This window comes from Alosa sapidissima, chromosome 8 (genome assembly GCF_018492685.1).
Source record: "Alosa sapidissima isolate fAloSap1 chromosome 8, fAloSap1.pri, whole genome shotgun sequence".
Lineage (NCBI taxonomy): Eukaryota > Metazoa > Chordata > Actinopteri > Clupeiformes > Clupeidae > Alosa > Alosa sapidissima.
This window is the reverse complement of record NC_055964.1, coordinates 31723635-31740236: the sequence shown is the minus strand read 5'-3', so window position 1 is coordinate 31740236 and position 16602 is coordinate 31723635. Positions and strand designations below refer to the sequence as shown.

The 16602-nt window shown below is 45.9% G+C and overlaps 1 protein-coding gene across 1 annotated transcript in view; it reads right to left on the bottom strand.

Annotated features, from left to right (window-relative positions):
- rapgef1a (Rap guanine nucleotide exchange factor (GEF) 1a) overlaps positions 1 to 14693 on the bottom strand; it is a 78300-nt gene extending 63607 nt beyond the window's left edge. The window contains 1 exon segment of the mRNA XM_042101548.1: positions 14448 to 14693. Within this exon segment, the coding sequence (XP_041957482.1) occupies positions 14448 to 14475 (28 nt within the window). The 5' untranslated portion in view covers positions 14476 to 14693.
- Between the last annotated feature and the right edge of the window lie 1909 nt (positions 14694 to 16602).

Genomic DNA, 16602 nt, shown 5'->3' with positions numbered 1-16602 from the left:
AACACACACACTTGATGTCTAACCACTTCAGTAGAGTAATATTAACCTTTTATTACGTTATTATGTGCGAGTCTCATGTGTTACTACTGTGTTACTACTGTTTACTAGTAGAGTTTATTACTCTGCAGCAGAAGGCAGAGCTTAATCACTGCTGGTGTGTACAGGGGAGCCTGTTAGCGCTCACCATAAGAGTTTAAAGGCTCCAGACCACACTGAGATTAACATGGCGTCTTAGCTTCAGCAGTCCGATTACAGATGAAAGGAGTGGGCTAAGGCTTGCTCGGCTTTTGTGAAGATCTGCTAAGGGCTTTTGTGAAGATCTGCTAAGGGCTTCAAGCTAAGTGACATCTCTCTTTTCCTTCTGCAGCTCCCCTTCACTTCACCTCTCTCTCTCTCTCTCTCTCTCTCTCTCTCATATGCCACAATGCCTGTGTTGTTTTTTTGGCAGGAGTGCTCCAGTGACCTACTAACAGATGACTACAGTGCAGTGGGCTGTGGAAGGTGGTGATGGTGGTGGAGTGTGTGTGTGTGTGTGTGTGTGTGTGTGTGGTGTGTGTGTTTGGGGGGGGGGGGGGGGGGGTGCGGGGTACTGGGCCCCCCTGCTGTGAAGCTGTGCGTGTGTGTGTGTGTGTGTGTGTGTGTGTGTCTTGGTGGAGGGAGGCCAACACCCTGAGGTGATATTCTGTTAGCAAGAAGGTCGGAGGCTGAGAGTGTCTTTAAGCTGCTCCATCTGCAAAGAGGCAGAGAATGGCGAACTGACCAAACCATTTTCAGCTGGATCCAGATTTGATTAGTTATGCCTGACAAATGAGACTGGTGAACTGAATGTTGACTGAATCCAGCGACTGCAGTGATGAACACTTCAAAACACTGTGGTAGGAAACACGCCCCAACAGGCGTCCGCTATAGAGGAAAGCAATGCTACACTCACACACATACACACTCTCTCGTGAGGGCTGATGTCAACACCCCACAGTACACAGTACAAAGAACAGCCAAGTCTTTATAACACACACACACACACACACACACACACACACACTCACACGCCTCACCCTAAAAACATACACACATGGACCCACACACACCTCTCCCTGAAACACACACACACACACACGCCTTGCCCTAGAACACACTTATAGACACAGACACGCACACATAAATTGCCTCACCCAAATATACACACCCTCGAGCGCATTCACACACACACACACTATCAGGAGCAAAGGCCTAACCCCTCTCAGCGTGAAGTTGTGGTTTCCTCATGCATGACACTCTTTTGACTTGACTTCCTCTTAGACTTCGGGTGAAAAAAAGAACAAACATACATCAACAAAAACAAATTATCTCCTTACCCCAACAACAGCAGCTGGGTCTAGCCCTGATCTGGCCCTAGTCCTGCATCTAGTCCTGCCCTAATCTGGCCCTGACTTGATCTGGCCTTAGTCCTGCATCTAGTCCTGCCCTGATCTGGCCCTAGTCCTGCCCTTATCTGGCCCTAGTCCTGCCCTTATCTGGCCCTAGTCCTGCCCCTCATCTGGCAAGCACGCAGGACACATCTCTCACTCAACCACCACTACAAGCCAACCTTTTTCAACTAGACAGTAGGTCACTGAAAAGAATATGGGTCACTCGCAACACTGAAAATTGATCACATCTACCTCTGCAGTATAAAGTGAAAGCCAAGAATTGACCACTAATGTTTGTTGCATCTTCTAATATATATATATATATATATATATTATATTCTTATATGTTAGGCTATATGGCACATTTTGTTATAGTTTCTATATTATTGGTATATTTTGCTTGGAAACTGACATTGCTGTACATAATATTTTATTTTGCTGTAAAGAGGAAGTGATGTCATCTGGTTGCAGAAGATCAATGTCAATTGTCTCAGAGATGAGAATGAGAATGAGAGTGTCACGACTGGAACTATTATCTCAGAAGTTCTAACCCATCTGCTGACTATGTTTTAAAGTAAGTCTGGGTCAGTAAGTCTGTCAGTTCTCGCCAGTCCTGTATGAACTGCATCTCTCTCGTTTGGAACTATTCGGTTATTAAGTGATGATGCAATAATTGGCTAATAAATCTTTTTCCGGGTCCAACGGCTTTCAAAGCCGCTCGGGTTTCTCCATAGACAGTAAAAAAAAATAAAAAATCTGCTATTCAGTGTAGCCTTTAAGAACATTGTCATCCTACTACTCACTTGTTGCCTCAACCTAATAAAATCCTATTTTTCGGGGAAGCCTCGTAATCGCTCGGTTAAAGTTAACCGGTTTTGTTTTACTCTCAATAAAACGGAGGCGATGGTGACGAGGTTTATAAGTTGCAAAAACTGGCAGGCTGCGCTAGTAAAAGTTTTTTGACCAAAAAGCTGTTGAGCCCGTGACGTCAGACTTAACAACCGAATAACTTGGCCTTGAGGTAAAAATCTCTGTAGACTATTCCTGAAGGATGACCTTGCTCATCCAGTGACCGTTTCAGTAAGTTTGCTTTCCCAAAACTGTGCCATCTGCAGTCTTGTGAGTTCCATTTCCACAAGCAGAGCAGAGCTCCAGGCTGGACCAATCATCTTCAGTCTTAATTCGATTGAAGCCTGTTAGCAACGGCCCTAAGCCAATCACAACTCAATGGAATGCTTCCAGGTCTCAGGGAACACAGGGAATCCTCAGAGGACAGGAGCAACAGGGGCGGTCCAGCTCAAACTGTTAACATGGAGGTATCTTAGCTCAAAAACATTGCAAATCATCTAACGTTAGCACCAGGGCATCCCAGCACTCTTCTCAACGGAAGAGTGTCGTGTGGCTGCGTTCAAGACAACTCGAGTCCTAAAGAACTCCTCCTTTAAAGAGTTCAGAACAACTCGAGTCCTAAAGAACTCCTCCTTTAAAGAGTTCAGAACAACTCGAGTCCTAAAGAACTCCTCCTTTAAAGAGTTCAGAACAACAGTAGAGTATTAGAGTGAGGCAGTAGAGTATTAGAGTGAGGCAGTAGAGTATTAAACGTTCCACATACTCGACGCACCCGACCTGTAGCACGACAATGTGACGTCACAGAAGCGCCGTAACCATTTATACTCGCGCGTCGTGGTCACGACACTAGTTGCAATATTCTCCTGAACAGAGGTGTCGCTGTTGTGAAAAGATTAATGCTAACTATGTTACACAGCAGAAGAAGCTGCATTTAGAAACACTAGTAGCAGAGAATGTAAACGGGCTCTGCTATTAGCTAGCCTCTGTGATGGTACTTCAGACTTTGGTTGCTACTATTCACAACTACCACCATCATTATCATCTAGTTTCCAAGGTGTGCGCACAGGTAGATAGATAGATAGATAGATAGATACTTTAGTCATCCCGAGGGAAATTTTAATAATTTAAACAGTTTAGTTAGCTGGCTAGCTAGCTAGCAGCTGGCTGAGTTTGTGTAATTTCCTGAAGTGGAAAGAGATTTTGTTCAGGCCTTAATAGATATCCTTTGTTTGAAAATAAATCGTTTCTATTCTTTCTATTTACAAATTCACGACTGTAACAAAACACTGCAACTCTTGCACCAGCAAGATCTATGTCATTTTGACGTCACGGTGTCGCGCTACCGGTCGGGTGCGTCGGGTATGTAGAACGCCTTAGGGTGAGGCAGCGTTGCAGTTCCCAAACATTGAGGCGCGCCTCCCCTGGGGAGTAAATATCACGATGCTCGATACTAAAACGATACTACGGCGAAATTCTAAGATATCTGGAGAAGAAAGGACTCATACCTCCTCCAAGTGTATGGAGTCATTTGTGTTGAATTCGGTGCACTTTTGTAGTGTGCAGGTCAATTCTGGGTTCTAAACTTCTAAACTTCCTACATAATTATTATTTTTTTATAGTCAGTAAAATAGTAGGCCTACTTTGTGTGATTAAGTCCTTTATTGTTTGTTATAGTTCATTTACATTGTGTTGTGTTTTGGCAAAAGTAGCTTTTAATAGCCAAACTAGGCTAGATCAAGGTCAGTGTTAAAATTACTGCATGCAAATCACTGAATGCTATGCAGAGAGGCCTAATCTTTAGTCCATCTGATGTACAGTATAGGCTACCCTAGGCCTTCACGTGTTCATGGGATTTCTTTGACAGTTGCAAAGGGGAAAATGTGAGGATAGTCTTCTTTGCGCCCAGTGTACAAGTACGACGTTCCAACCACTCAGGTCTTCGTCAGATAGGCCTACACCATTACCTGTTGCAATATATCTGTGTGCATTCCTACATTACGTCTATTTCTTTGATAACATGATTTGCTACCACGTAACAATAAGCCGCTATTATTATTAGGACTCAACACGCTTTGGTGGTATGCTGTGGGCTTTAATTAGCGGTCTACATGCCATGACAAATATTACCAGTAGAACTGACCGAACATGAAATAGATCGTTTACAAGTTATGGTAATGTTATTCTGGCGTGAACATTGCGCTTTCATCACGTTAGCACCCGATGATTACAGCTTGTTATGTCTCGTCAAAATGATTACAGCTCGTTATGTCTCGTCAAAATTCATTGATGAAGGAAGGTTCGCTTTATCCCAGAGAACCATACTCGTTTCACTTAGGCTAGACTAAAACATAAGAGAAGAACTTGGCACTAACCATGTAGTCGTGTTTTCTATAGCATATTCGTTAACCTGTCATTCTTTGAACTCTTTAAAAATCTTGGGATATGTCTGTGAGGTGTTTAGCCAAGTTCCATGCGTAGCCTACTGCTTTTAAATGACTTTGAAACATATTTTACAAACGGGCCTCTGTGTACCTGATGGCTTGCCTTCACTATTCGCGATGTATCCGAAATAGTTGCAGATTTCACTGCACCTTTTGTTTTATCCACAAGGCCTAGAACTGTCGGCAAATAACTATGTTGACGTTGGCTGCGCACTCACTCACTCAGAGCTGCCTGCTTGACACGCCCACTTGCCTAGATGCGTGCAAGGAGCAGTGAGAGCAGCAGTTCACACACAGAACTTTATTATTTTAATAAAGTATCGATTTTAAAAACGTCTGAAATCGTATCGTTTTTTGCGTGAAGGCATCGTGATACCTTTTTAGTATCGATACACCGTGCAACACTAATCCTGAGTGCGAATGTATTGTGCCAAACTTCATAACGTAATTTAGCAACAGTGCCGCCAGCTGAGCTAGCTGCAAGTTACCAGTGAACAGTAACTTGCAGCTCCAAGCGGATTTGCACACGCAGCCTTACAACACTGTTTATAGCTCTTCGAGTCACGGTAAAATTTATTTTTTGGTAGGCTACATAGCTAATTTAGATAAACTTATGGTGTGGGTGGTTGCGTTTCTTTAGGAATCCGCCGCCTTGGTTTGTATAGAAATGAATATTAAGTGACAGATACACGTAAGAGGTTGGACATACGTGACGGTAATATGTGACGTTCCGATAGCTAACTTAAAATGGACAGATGTGTCACTTTTTATCGCTGCACGGCCCGAGCCTGATATGGGCAACAAAGCCAAACGTCGAAAATATGATGAAAACTCATTGCATTGCATAGCATAGTATAGCACCTATTGAAGTGGCTTAACTGAAGTGAATATCATTATTTGAAAATGATTGTCGGGGGGGATTGGGCGCGGAGGTGTCACTGTTTTCGGAGGGGAGGCCCACATTGATGGAGTTTGGGAACCTATGCAGTAGAGTATTAGGGTGAGGCAGTAGAGTATTAGAGTGAGGCAGTAGAGTATTAGGGTGAGGCAGTAGAGTATTAGGGTGAGGCAGAATAGCTCAGCGTTGGATTGGCCTGTGCACAGAGAGAATGCTCTGGAGATCGGCTAACTCTCAGGCCATCTGTGTGGTCCCGCTGAGGACAACAGGACATGGACATACAGTACACACGTGTTCCGACTCCACATTGGCCAAACTGTCTCTCTCTCACACACACACACACACGTTATGAGTTCACATTGGCCAAACTCTGTCTCAAACACACATCCGGCTGAGTCTAAGCTGGCTAGGCTCTCAGAACAGAGTTAGAGGCTCTCGCTCTCTCTCACACACGCACACACACACAGTCCCCATCTTTACATCCAGCCGATGTGCAGACGTCATGGCTGCCTCGAGAGAACACGACTTCCTGCCTCATCCTCCTCTCAGGCAGAAAACACACACACACACACACACACACACACACACACACACACACACACAGGCTTCCTCTCAGGCAGAAAACACACACACACACACACACACACACACACAGGCTTCCTCTCAGGCAGAAAACACACACACACACAGGCTTCCTCTCAGGCAGAAAATAAAAACGCTCTCAGGCTGCAGGCATCGGAAACATTCCCCTCTGCCTGGCTGGGTCTGACAGAAAAACCGGCCGTTCATCCTCATCCCACACACACACACACACACACATCCCCTGCACACACACACACACAGACAGACACATCCCCTACACACACACACACAGACAGACACATCCCCTGCACACACACACACACACACACACAGACACATCCCCTGCACACACAAAATAACACACACACACGCACACACACAGGCGCACGCGCGCGCGCACACACACAAACACAGAGCAGGCCTGTAGACTACACCCATGAGTCAAACACTCGGAGACCAACAGACACAGTGCTACATTGGTGGGAGCCCAGAGTTACCTTTTATGGCAAGGTGTCTGGTGATGCAATGCCATGTCCATTTAACAGGTCAAACGTTTGTTTACTAAGTTTGTATAATCCTTGAGCAAGCACCAAGTAGGTTACAGAGGCCAACTGTGCTCTAGCCACCGCTAACAAATTATATATCCCAGTCCCTGGTCTCAAAGACGACAGCATAATAATAATAATAATAATAATAATAATAATAATAATAATAATAATAATTTAGATATAGCATCTTTCAAAGTGCCCAAGGTCACTTAAACAACTAATGACTACATAATTTGGTGCTCATTCAAACAATGCAGAGACATCAAGGTGTCCATTATGGAAAGGACAAACTGACCACATGGTGGCATTGTATGATGCAAAGCTTTTAAAAGCCGTAGTAAATACCATAGCTGGGTTTGTCCAATTGAAACGGAATGGTATGCATTCACACACTAAAAATACATACAGCACTGGGAATGTGACAGCATGGGGTTGGCCAGAGCCTATGGCAGCGTCTGACACACACACACACACACACACAGCTCAGGCCCAGAGACAAGGTCTTACCAGTCGCCCTGAGGGACGTTCTGGGGCATATGTGAGAGAGAAACACAGAACACACACACACACACACACACACACACACACACACACACACACACACAGAGCCCTTGACCAAGGACACTGGCAGACAGCTGAAACACGAGAGGATGAGAGGTGGAAATTTAACCACACACACTCACAGAGACAGGACACACTCACAAGAAGTAGAACACACTGACAGAGACAGGACTTGAAGCTGAGGCCTTTAACACACTCCTCTACTGAACACACTGGTTGAAGTTGTGGGTCTCCAGCATCTAGTGATCACAGAACTGGTGGGTGCTGGGCCTCCAATATAAATCTCCATGGAACAGCAAACTGGTTGATAGTGGGGCCTTTATCATACTGATCACAGAACTGGTTGAAGTTGGGGCCTTAACATCTACTGATCACAGAACTGATTGGCACTGGAGCCTTAACATCTACTGATCACAGAACTGGTTGAAGTTGGGGCCTTAACATCTACTGATCACCAAACTGGTTGAAGTCTGGGCCCCTAACACACACCTCTACAGAAGACTCCCACCCTGCTGCCTCTAAACCCACACATGCTAAAATGTTAGCCCAAAAAACACCTCTGTAGCAACAACAGGCTATGACTTCACCAGGTCTGCATTCCAGTCCAGCAGTTTGCTCTGCACACTCAGACAGGGGAAATGGATGTGTTTTCCAGTGACACACACACACACACAGTGTTGGCCGACTCACAGCTCCAGTTGCACCACAGCAGCGCAGACACACCCCAGTAGTAAAGTGCAATTCGCTAGTCTGTGAAATATCTGCTGCATCCCAAACTCTGCACTCCAAAGCTGCTGTTCTGATCAGCTGTAAAACCCTGCTGCTGTCCACAGACACTAGCAAGACCCTGCCGTCATACAAAATCATATATAGGACCCTGCTACCTATAGAAATGAAAGCACGGCCTAGTACAATCTATAGAACTGAATGTACTAGACTCTGCTGGCCATAGAAATGAATGTACTAGACTCTGTTGCCCATAGAACTGAATGTACTAGACGCTTGGCAGGATCCTTGTCAACAGAGCCACTAGGGCCAATCTCAGAGCTCTGCTGCCCCAAAGCCTTCATATGGGACTGCAGCCCCGCAGAAGGGCCAGAGGTGGCAGCAGAGGTAGGGGTAGGAGAAGGGCTAGGGGCAGAAGAGGGGGGCAGGTATATGAATCCTTGGTGAAGCCAACACGTGCTGCACAGACAGACCTCTGGTCCAATGGAAAAATAATTTCACCATCAATGAAAACTTTCCAACAGCAACAACAGCGAACAGCAACTAGCCTAGCAGCTAACTCTGTAAGGAAGGATGGCCTTGAACTGCAAGAAATTAAGAGTTAGGAAAGAGGAGTCAAACGACGCAGCCAGGAGTTCAGCAATCTTTGATTAATTTGCCCTTCATTGCAAACTTTTACCCTCAACAGAGAACATTCCCCTGATCATAAAACAAACAAACAAACAAACAAAAGCCTAAATAAATAACATACGAGGCGCTGACATCTGCTCAAAGAACAAGCGCTGACCTTCTGCAGCGGTCACGTTAGCGCCCATGCATGCAAATTTCCCCCAGAACCTGCTAACCAAACAGTCAAACGACAGCTCCCTGCTGAGTCGTTTGTGTCCCAGACTATGCACCGTCAGTTCACAGACACAAACCTGACGCATGGAGTGTTTGCCCTCTTCCCTGCCAGCCTAGGAGCCTGTGATGATGAAGTCTCCACAGGTCAAAGATGTTTTCTAGGAGGTTAAAGTTCACAGACACAAACCTGACGCACGGAGTGTTTACCCTCGTCCCTGCCAGCCTAGGAGCTGAAATGAACAGACCTTAAGAAAAAGACCTTCATGGCCGTGATGCTTGGGTGTGCACTACTGGTGAAGGCTTTTCTGATCTCTCAGTGGCAGCTGGCATTTTTAAATCTGTTCATGCACCAGGTCACTAGGAGTTACAGCGAGCAGTTGCCATCAGAACATTTCCCCAGAATGCATCTGGTGCACGCGTGGAGCAGACCAGAGGCGAGGCGGCACTAGCTGCTATCTGGGATGTGGCAGCCGTGCCGTGATATTTCCATGATGGCTTTCAGTTCCAAATCCGGCATGCCGTGACGTTCCATGATGGCTTTCCGTTCCAAATCCGCCATCCGTGCTACCGTACTGTCTATACGCGACTGCAATGACCACCACGACCATTAGTCCTGCACCATCACAGCCCGAGCAGCATCTGGTTTTGGCTCAATGGAGAAGTGCTGCTTCCTCTTTCCTGGACATGAGATGCCACAACGTCCATAGGGCGGGTGCACGTCACGGATACAGCACGCTAGAAAGCATATATGTCAGCCATCTTATTTATATAACACTACTAATGATGTTGGGCAGCCGTGGCCGCAGCTGAAGTGCCCTTGAGCAAGGCACCTAACCCCTCACTGCTCCCCGAGCGCCGCCGTTGTAGCAGACTGCGCCGGGATTAGTGTGTGCTTCACCTCACTGTGTGTGCTGTTTGTGTTTCACTAATTCACCGATTGGGTTAAATGCAGAGACCAAATTTCCCTCATGGGATCAAAAAAGTATATATACTTATACTGATGTGTACACTACACCGCACAGATAAGACCGTCTGTCTGTGTCATCCAAGTAACTGGTAAGGAAGTGCTTGGGCCCAAAACGACATATGTGTTTGTTTAAAAGACAAAATAACAAAAAAAAAACATAGAATTAACATCTGGTGTGAGGACTCTACTTTTCACCAAGTGCAACCTCACTGGACTGCACCTAGATGGACCAGATTCAGGCCATCCCAGCTCGGAGGCCTAGTTCACCCTGGTTCTGGTGCGGATCAGCGGTAGACCCACTCCAAATCTCTATCTGGGAAAACACACACAAGCCTATCAGGATGTAGGCGCTCCACACACACACACACAAGCCTATCAGCATGCAGGCGTGGGAAATGCTGGGAGTGCCAACCCTCCCATGGAAGGCAAACAACTGACATCTGACAAGGCTCAAATTATAGTGAAGTGTGGTCTGTCTGCTGTGTGCACACACACACACACACACACACATTTCATTTTTCAGTGCAGACAAGGATGCTGTGAGAAAATCTGGACCACATATGGGCCACATAGGGTGGAGATATAGACATGGGTACAGAAGGAACTCAATTCATTACAGTAAGGGATGAGCTACACCAGGCTCGTAACTGAAGCGTTCTGTTCGCGTAGTGTCTGCTGCAACAAATAGCTGCCACTATAATCAATGGAAGTAGCTACACCAGACGTGATAGTGGCGCATACGTTTAAAAAAAATAGACCAGTCTTTTAAAATGGATATTACGCGTCGCGAATGAAACACTTGTTGTAGCTCATACCTAACAGTATTATAGGCTAGTAATAGTATCGTATTATATGTAGCCTAGGTGACGTTTGGCAAACAACAACTTTTTCAAAACACCGTCCCATTGTTGCATCAATCAAAATGATCTTCTTAAACATCAACTACAGACATATTTGATACATTCACTTGAGAGCAGAGAGTCTGTGTAAACAATCACATCATCTGGCCTCAGTAGTGGACCAGACCAGACCATAGCCACCTGCCACAGCCACGTGAGGTTCAGACAGACCAACCCCGTCTCTCCTTTGTCCAGCCAGCGCCTCCTCTAGCCAGTACCAGCGCCTCCTCTAGCCAGTACCAGCACCTCCCCCTCTAGCCAGTACCAGCACCTCCTCCACACCAGCGCCTCCTCTAGCCAGTACCAGCACCTCCTCCTCTAGCCAGTACCAGCACCTCCTCCACAACCAGCGCCTCCTCTAGCCAGTACCAGCACCTCCTCCACACCAGCGCCTCCTCTAGCCAGTACCTCCTCCTCTAGCCAGTACCAGCACCTCCTCCTCTAGCCTGTACCAGTGCATTCACTCACCCACTCACTAACCCACTCAGCCACTAAGTTCAGCTGCTTGGTTCGGGTCTCAATCGCCTTAGCAGCGCAGCAGAGGGAGGTTGCAGCGGACGAGCGGGCCAAGGAAAGCTGCCTGGAGTGCCTGAGACGCGAGGCAGCGAGAGACCAGACCGCACGTCAGCTGGGCGATGAGGTCATCCTGAACAGAGCAGCAGCAGCAGGCTCCCAGCGGCGCGGACTCAGAGCCAGTGGCGAAGACAGCAGCAGCAGCAGCAGCAGCAGGCTCATTGGCCGAGCACGTCCAACATTCCACCTCAACGTTCCGTATTTGCACTTCACTCATTTAGCTGACGTTTCTATTCAAAGTGAACTAGAGAGGAGAACGTGCCAGGCTGGCTCAGGTCTCCGTCTCAACAGGAGTGGTCTCTCCCTGGACGTCCTTCTACCAGTTAGGCCACAGGAGCAAACCTTAAACAGTGACCTTAAACAATACAGTAAAGGCAGGTTTTCCCCCTTTATTTCCCTATATTCACTTTATTTTGAATCAGACTTTAAATTAAACATATATTTAAAAACAACAACAAAAAACAGAGGTAGGTTCAGAACATTTTGTTCCGTTCCCTCTCAGTAATTCTTTGTTTTTTTTTTTTCAACCTGAAGTTTCACACTCTTGTATAACAAACTGCTTGAACAGGCTGTCTGGAACAGTCAGAATTAATAAGTCTTTATCAATCACAACTGTGCCCGGCCGGCACCCTCAGCAGCCTCCAGGCAGCATCCCCTTAAGACTCTCTTCGACCTCTTTTAAGCATCTTAGGACCTGGAGAAAGAGCTCATCCTCCTAAGACTGAAGATTATCAGCACCCTGCGGATAGACCCAGGGGATGTAGGGGAAATATACGTGCCAACCTCTTAGTCAGAGAAAGCTTCAGTGTCCTCATCCCGAAAATCCCCAACCCTAACTGATGCACACTTCATCTTCACATAGGTTTCTCATGCTAGTCTCCAAGCCTTATATAATACATGTATGGACCAACACATTATTTGGTATCTTCCATTCAAAGTCAAAAAGAGAAAAAGTCACTCATGATTTGTATCTATTGTGCTTATTAGAGAGACATACTGCTAGAGGAAGAGAAGGTTTCCATGGGTTTCTTTTGGGAGAATCTCTCTAACTCTCTCTCATACACTCACAGTTTATAGAGTGATCAATTTAAACAGAACCCTGTGCTAAATATGTGTCTGCTTATTCACCCAGTATGTAAACCAGCGTGTGCAACCTGAAGTAGAGGTCTGCGCGGGAGTGATTTTTCAGTCCCGCGCCCGCCCGCTCCCGCAATATTCTGTCCCGCTCCCGCATTAATGTGTCATTTTTAGTCCCGCTCCCGCCCGCATCTGTAATATGATATCCCGCTCCCGCCCGCTAAAGCCCGCATGCAGGAGGGATAGCCTATTCAGTTTTTCTTTCTGTCTCACGAAAGGAGCACACACACCTGAGAAAGATGTCAGTTTCTTGGTTCTGAATGTAAGCTAACAACTGAAGTAGGCCTAGCCTGGTGCCCTCTTCCACTGTCATGCTTTCGATTTCGAGTTTTGACAATGAGCAGCAGGAACAAATTGAACCCACGTAAACGACAATATAGCCTAGGCTATAGGCCTGCTATCCATCAGTTATGCTTAAACCCCGTTATTTAATGCTGCCTAACAGAACATCCAGCTGAACTATAGTTATGAACAGTACTTTAATCATTTCCATATTTAATTTTAGGCACGTATTTAATTTGCGGAAGTGCAGTGAATCATCTGTTTGTCCCGCACCTCTCTCATCCCGCCCGCTCCCGCAAAGAGCTTTCAAAAGTTGTCCCGCGCCGCACTCTTTTGCGTCGGGTCCCGCGGGTCAACTGCGGGAGTGCAGACCTCTAACCTGAAGCGGGCAATTTCACTCAAAAAAAAAAAAAAACCTAGAAACACTGAAGTGAATGAGGTCACTAGTCACCTTTCCATAGTAGGCCGTAATGGAAAAGGTTACTTTGTCGTGTCCAACTTCGCTCTCTACAAGGTCTCAGCACCTTCGCGGCTTGTTAGACAGCGTAAACAGTGTTCACTCAATCTTTCCTTCATTAGGTAATGTTCCATACGCATGCATGGACAGTCCCTGCCACTGACCAATGACGCAGGACGCGTTTGGAGTGTGTTTCTTTCCTATGTCTGTACCCAAGTTCACCACATTGCAAAAATGTCTAAGAAATAACATAAATCACGACAAGCACTTGAAGGCAAAAATAGATCACCTATAAATCACCTCCTATAAACTCTTATTTTTTTCTTACAAAAGAATAAACTGCTATTTCCATTTCAAATCATGGCTAAGTTAATAGGAATTGCCAATTTCGTGGGTTGATGTCTACTAAGTGATAACGGACAGTTTAGCAGTTAAGTTGTCATTATCTTGGGAAGTGCACTGAACAATTGGGTCTGTGCAAATTGCACAAGAAAACCTGCAATATGACCCTGATGCCCAACTTACCAGCAACTTCACTGCTATTAAATGCCAATGGCTTTCTTGATGGGCAACTACAGCTGCCGTGAGCTAACGTTAACTAGCTATGATGGCTAGGGTAGGCAGCTAACCAAGCGTAGCGCAGGGAGGTTAGCACACAGCGGCCCCACTCCACACCCCACAGCATGCCAACCATTTGTCTACTAGCTACGCTTGGTAGCAAACTGGCTGGAAAACGTTAGCCATTCCGACTAGCTCCCCAATAAAATTGACAATGTCGAATTCAGTCAAATATTTTGCCTGATCAATAGTCAACAGCACCAGTGTTAACCGCTGGCCACTTTTAGTTCCGTGGCTGTTTGTCAGGTTCCTTGAATAAAGAGGAACAGACATTTGTAGCATATGGCTAAACATCACTGATAGCCTTACTGGCTAACTGTTTAGCGTAAGCATTCCATTTGGCCGCATATTGTTAGCCAGCATTCACTGTTCCTTTTAACCATGGTCTGTGGGCAATTTATCCCATGCGGAAAAGAAAAACACAATTTCTACAACACCACCAATAGTATTTAGTTGCGTGTAGTCGTTGACTTCATTGTCAACCAAAAACGTGATTCCAATATGACCATTGCTGGGGCCTTGCATCCCAGACAGTGCTCAGACTGGTATTTTAGAGAAAGCGAACGGGTTCGTTCGTTAGCAGGGGAGCTAACCAGCTAACAGGCGGTGATGTATGCGCGAATAGCCCCGTCCCGTGAACTGGAGTGCTGAGCTTACCTTGCTTACTTTCTATCTTTCCCGACATTTCGAACCAGATGTGGGGCTGTGTGATGAGAGAAAATTAATCCAAAGAAGCCAAACGGTCCAGATCTGTCGTTATTCCCGCATCCTTGGCTATTACAAATGGCTCTCGCCGAGTCTCAAATCGTTTGCCTGCGACCAAGTGGCTCCTGTAACGTTGTAAATTCACCCAGTTCCGCTGCCTGGCACCACTGCTTCTCAACTCAGCCTCCAAGAGCCTTGAGCAGCTACACAACAGCCATCCAAACGGCCTCTCAACATTGCCCTCTGGTGGCTGGAATGTGAACGTAAAAATCAAAGGGAAAGGAAAACATGCCCTGCGGTAATATAATTCAGTGGGCTGCTCAGATTTGACTTGGGTTTGAACTACAGTGGTTTCCAGCAAATCCGTGAAGTTACTAAAATAATTCATTCATAGAAAATGAACTAACAATGCGTAACGGTTTAGAAAAACATTTTATGACCCATTTCCCAATAAGACACACACACAAGGCCTATTGTATTTGTCAGATAAAGTCAAAACTGCGGAATGTCTGTTGCAGTTGGCCATCAGTGCACTCCTGATATCAAATTGTTGCTCTTTGCATCAAATATTTAACAAATAAAATGATTCAAAATTAGATGGAAAGAAATAAAAAGCATAAATATGAAGCTTTTATTTCGGGCTCATGCTGTGCTCCAGTGCACACCTGTAATCTGATGAATTAATAAAACCGGCCTGCACATACACTGTATCTGTAGAGTAGGAATAGGCTATAGGCCTACCTGTGGCCAGGCTAGTGCTTTAACGGTGCAATTTCGTAAGAACTTTAATAGTCCTTGAGCCAGACCCCCTAATTCGGGCCATTGATGCCATTCGAGGGGAAAGTCTCATATGATTTAAGGTATACCACCAGAATGAGAAAATATGTGATAGCATTGCATTTAGAATAAAATAGAATAGAATCTTTATTGTCATTGCATATCAGATATACAATGAAATTGTAGTGCTTCTTAGGCCAGTGCATAGCAGAATTAAAAAGAAAACAGTAAAACAGGAATAAACTAATTAATTAAATAGTGGAGAATAAAATTAATTAATTAATTAAATAGTTGAGAATAGAAGGAGAGAAATAAGCAATATATACATCATATATATACATCATAGTGATGCGTTGTGCCGTCTTTATGACCCTCTGCAGGTTATTTCTGTCCGCCACAGTGCAGTTGGCATACCAAGCCGTAATGCAGTAGCCTACGTAAGGACGCTCTCGATGTTGCTGCGATAAAAAGCCACTAACAGTTTCTCCTCCAGATGGTTTCTTCTGAGTATCCTCAGGAAGTGGAGTCGCTGTAGGGCCTTTTTTTCACCACCACGGATGTGTTGACAGTCCAGGAGAGGTCCTCGGCTAAGAGTGTCCCAAGGAATTTAAAGGAGGACACCCAGCTGAACACAGTCCCCATTGATGCTCAGTGGGGCTGGTTCCCCCTTGTTCCCCCTGGTTTCCTGAAGTCTATGACCATCTCCATAGTTTTGCTGGTGTTGAGCAGTAGGTTGTGGTCAGAGCACCAACTCTCCAGCTTATTGACCTCGTCCCTGTACGCAGTCTCATCCCCTCAGTTGATGAGGCCGATGACCGTAGTGTCATCCGCGAATGTAATAATGGTATTGGAGGGGTGGAAGGGTGTGCAGTCATGCGTGCACAGGGACTACAGGAGAGGGCTCAGCACACAGCCCTGGGGAGAACCTGTGCTGAGGTCAGGGTGGAGGAGCAGGTGGTGCCTATCTTTACGCTTTGAGGACGGTCAGTCAGGAAGTTCTTGATCTGTGATGTCAGGGATAATGGTGTTGAATGCCGAGCTGTAGTCTATGAACAGCATCCTGACGTAGCTCCCTGGCTGCATGTAGTCTATGAACAGCATCCTGACGTAGCTCCCTGGCTGCTCGAGGTGGCTGAGTGCTGTGTGAAGAGCTGTAGAGATGGCGTCCTCCGTTGATCTGTTAGCTCTGTAACTGATGTGGGTCCAGGTTTGAGGGGAGACAGGCCTTGATGTGGTGAAGAATGAGCCTCTCAAAGCATTTCATGACTACTAATGTTAAGGCAATAGGTCTGTAGTCATTGGGACACTTTGGGGCAGGAGTCTTTGGGAC